General features: G+C 42.0%; 1 protein-coding gene across 1 annotated transcript; it reads left to right on the forward strand.

Annotated features, from left to right (window-relative positions):
• Positions 1-977: 977 nt before the first annotated feature.
• Positions 978-1,688, forward strand: TEOVI_000793500 (uncharacterized protein; the record flags this gene model as incomplete). Its single annotated transcript, XM_067220414.1, has 1 exon — positions 978-1,688. The coding sequence occupies one exon, from the start codon at positions 978-980 to the stop codon at positions 1,686-1,688; it is 711 nt and encodes a 236-aa protein (XP_067076515.1).
• Between the last annotated feature and the right edge of the window lie 819 nt (positions 1,689-2,507).

Here is a 2,507-nt window from a genome sequence, read left to right on the forward strand (position 1 = left end):
AAGAAAGGCGGGGAGAAGGGGTGGTGGTGGTGGTGGAAACTGTAGATGACGTTTATTTGAACGCCATGTTGCTGTAAATGTAGAATGGCAACAGAAGTTTCTTCCCAGTTTCACAATCCCAATCTTTAACTTCTTCTTTCCTGTTTATTTATTTATTTTGCTGCTTGCTTGAATCTACTTTATATATACACACTTTTTTTAAAAGTGATGTGAAGGGGGAATGCAAAAGGTGATGGGAGGATGGAGGAAGGGGGATAACTGCAATAATAAGACTGCAGCGTCATAGGCCTGTGGTGATGTGAAGTAGGAAATTCGTGCGAGTGGAAGAAAGGAAAAACTAAATCAAACGAGAAAAAAAAAAGACAAAAAATATGACGTGAGGGTGCCTGGGGGTGGGATGGGGGAAGCAGATCGATTTTTTTTCTTTCGTGCGTGTTTATGTGTTTGTGTGTGTTAATGTGCCTACGGTGCAGCAGAGCCATCTTTAAAGCGTTTTGAATCTGCGGCGGCTGGTTCCTGAATTATGTGCGTAACAGTAACTATAGATGCATTTTGTAGTGTCGCGTGCAATTTTCGATGTGCTGTGTGGTGAACTGTTCGTGTGTTCTCGTTTGATTTTTTTATTAGCTGTCCTTGCGGCACTGGAATGTTATTGCCGCATATATTTGTATGTTTATTTATTGAGTTGTTGCTTGCTTTTTCTACTTTTATTAATTTTATTATTTCCCCGGGGGCCACAACTGGTGTAGCAGTCAAGGGAATTACATACCAAGTACTTACAGGAGAGTAACTGTACCGATAGATATTCATATTTGCAGATAGATAAGAGTTAGGACACGTAGGTATTGGATATATAACATAGAAGAGGAGCAAGAAAAGGGGGGAAAAAAGAAAAAAAAGGGAAGAGAAGAGAAGGGAGATTACTGTTCATCCCGTTACGAGTCTCATTTCGGTGGTTTCTATTACCAACCGGTTTAATGGCATGTGATGATTCGACGAAGCGCAATGCCGCAGCCGTCAATCGTCTTCTCCAAAAGACTCGAGCTGCAACGGCCCCTAATAGTCAGTGGTTAAATTCCATAACACGGAGGGAAGATGGAACACTGTCGAATGAGTTGCACCTCAGCAACCAACAGCGCCTCGCCTGCGAAATGGGCGTATTTCCTAAAGGCCACTTCGGTGATGTAGAAATAGAAGAGGAGAATCCCCAGCGCTCATGTCATGCGTTAGCTCAGAGGCGTGCGCGACATGAGTGGAAAACTGATGAGGAGGCAAAACGGCGGCTGCAAATTGGCCGCGGCGAAGTGTGCAATAAACGGGAACTTCGTGCGGCAGCGCGGCGGGAGGCGGCGATTCTTCGTTATGAAATGACTCTTCCCAGGCGGCGTGTGGTTGGACATCTTTCGCATTTAATGCCAGCACAAGCGGATGCGTCACTTGCTGTTCCAACTGAAGGCGCTGCTGATGCTCTCGTGGAAAAGGGATGTGGCCGCTGGGTTTTACATAATTCCTACCGACAGCAGCTTCTGCATGGAGAGCCCGTCATGACGAGGATTATGCGTGGAGAGTTTTATGAAACCAAACCTCCTCCACAGAGGAAAAAGAAGGTTTGGGCTGCAGGAAAGCGGCACGTCCGTATGACCAGCGAAGTAAACCGTTTAATGAACACAGGAGGGTGGTGTCGATAAACGAAAAAAAAAAGAGGATGGATAAGGTTATGGAGGGAAAAAAAACCAATCCTCTAAGGGATTGCATATGGTGGTTAGTATTACATTCTTGTGCAGTCCTTTCCTCGCTATTTTGCTTAATATATATATATTTCTTTCCCTGCGTGCGCTCTCCTAGTTCTTCTTCATTTCCTATCATGAAAATGAGAAATGTTCATAGATGCAAATTGCGCCCTGTTGAATTTCACCGCTAAGGCATTTTTTTTTCTTTTGCGGCCCAGTGTTTTTGGTTCCTTCTTCTTTTTTATTCATCAGCATGCCATGGTAACTCACTTGCCGCTAGATTTGGTGTACGTTTGCGACATGATTTTAATTAATTTTCCCCTTAATTTTTATTGTTTTTTTTTCATTTTCGTCACTTGCACGGAGTCGTCACCAACAGGCCCCCTCTTTTTTTCTTTCCATTACCCCTCTTTTCGGTAAAATACCATCCCACTTCAGGTTCGGATGGTGGCACGTAGATTCATCCCTAACCTTTTTTTTTTCACGAGTGAGTGTCGCTAATTCTTGCCTTTTCACTTTTTTTTATAAAAAAATCTCTTTAAAAAAAAATTTGTTATCTCCCATGGTCATGATTGTCATTACTGTTGTTTCATAATTTTACATCCCATTTTTTCTTTATTTTTCCTTTTATTTTTTATTTTTTTATGTTGATTTACTTTAGATTTCTTTGCTTGTTATAACAGTCTGGAAGTGAACCCTGGGAAGTGAGAAGCAGGGAAGTGTTGACGCACATCCTCTTACACACATATATATTTGTACAATATAAATAAATAAATA

Source organism: Trypanosoma equiperdum (assembly GCF_001457755.1).
Source record: "Trypanosoma equiperdum strain OVI genome assembly, contig: ctg_1149, whole genome shotgun sequence".
In the NCBI taxonomy this organism is placed as follows: domain Eukaryota; phylum Euglenozoa; class Kinetoplastea; order Trypanosomatida; family Trypanosomatidae; genus Trypanosoma; species Trypanosoma equiperdum.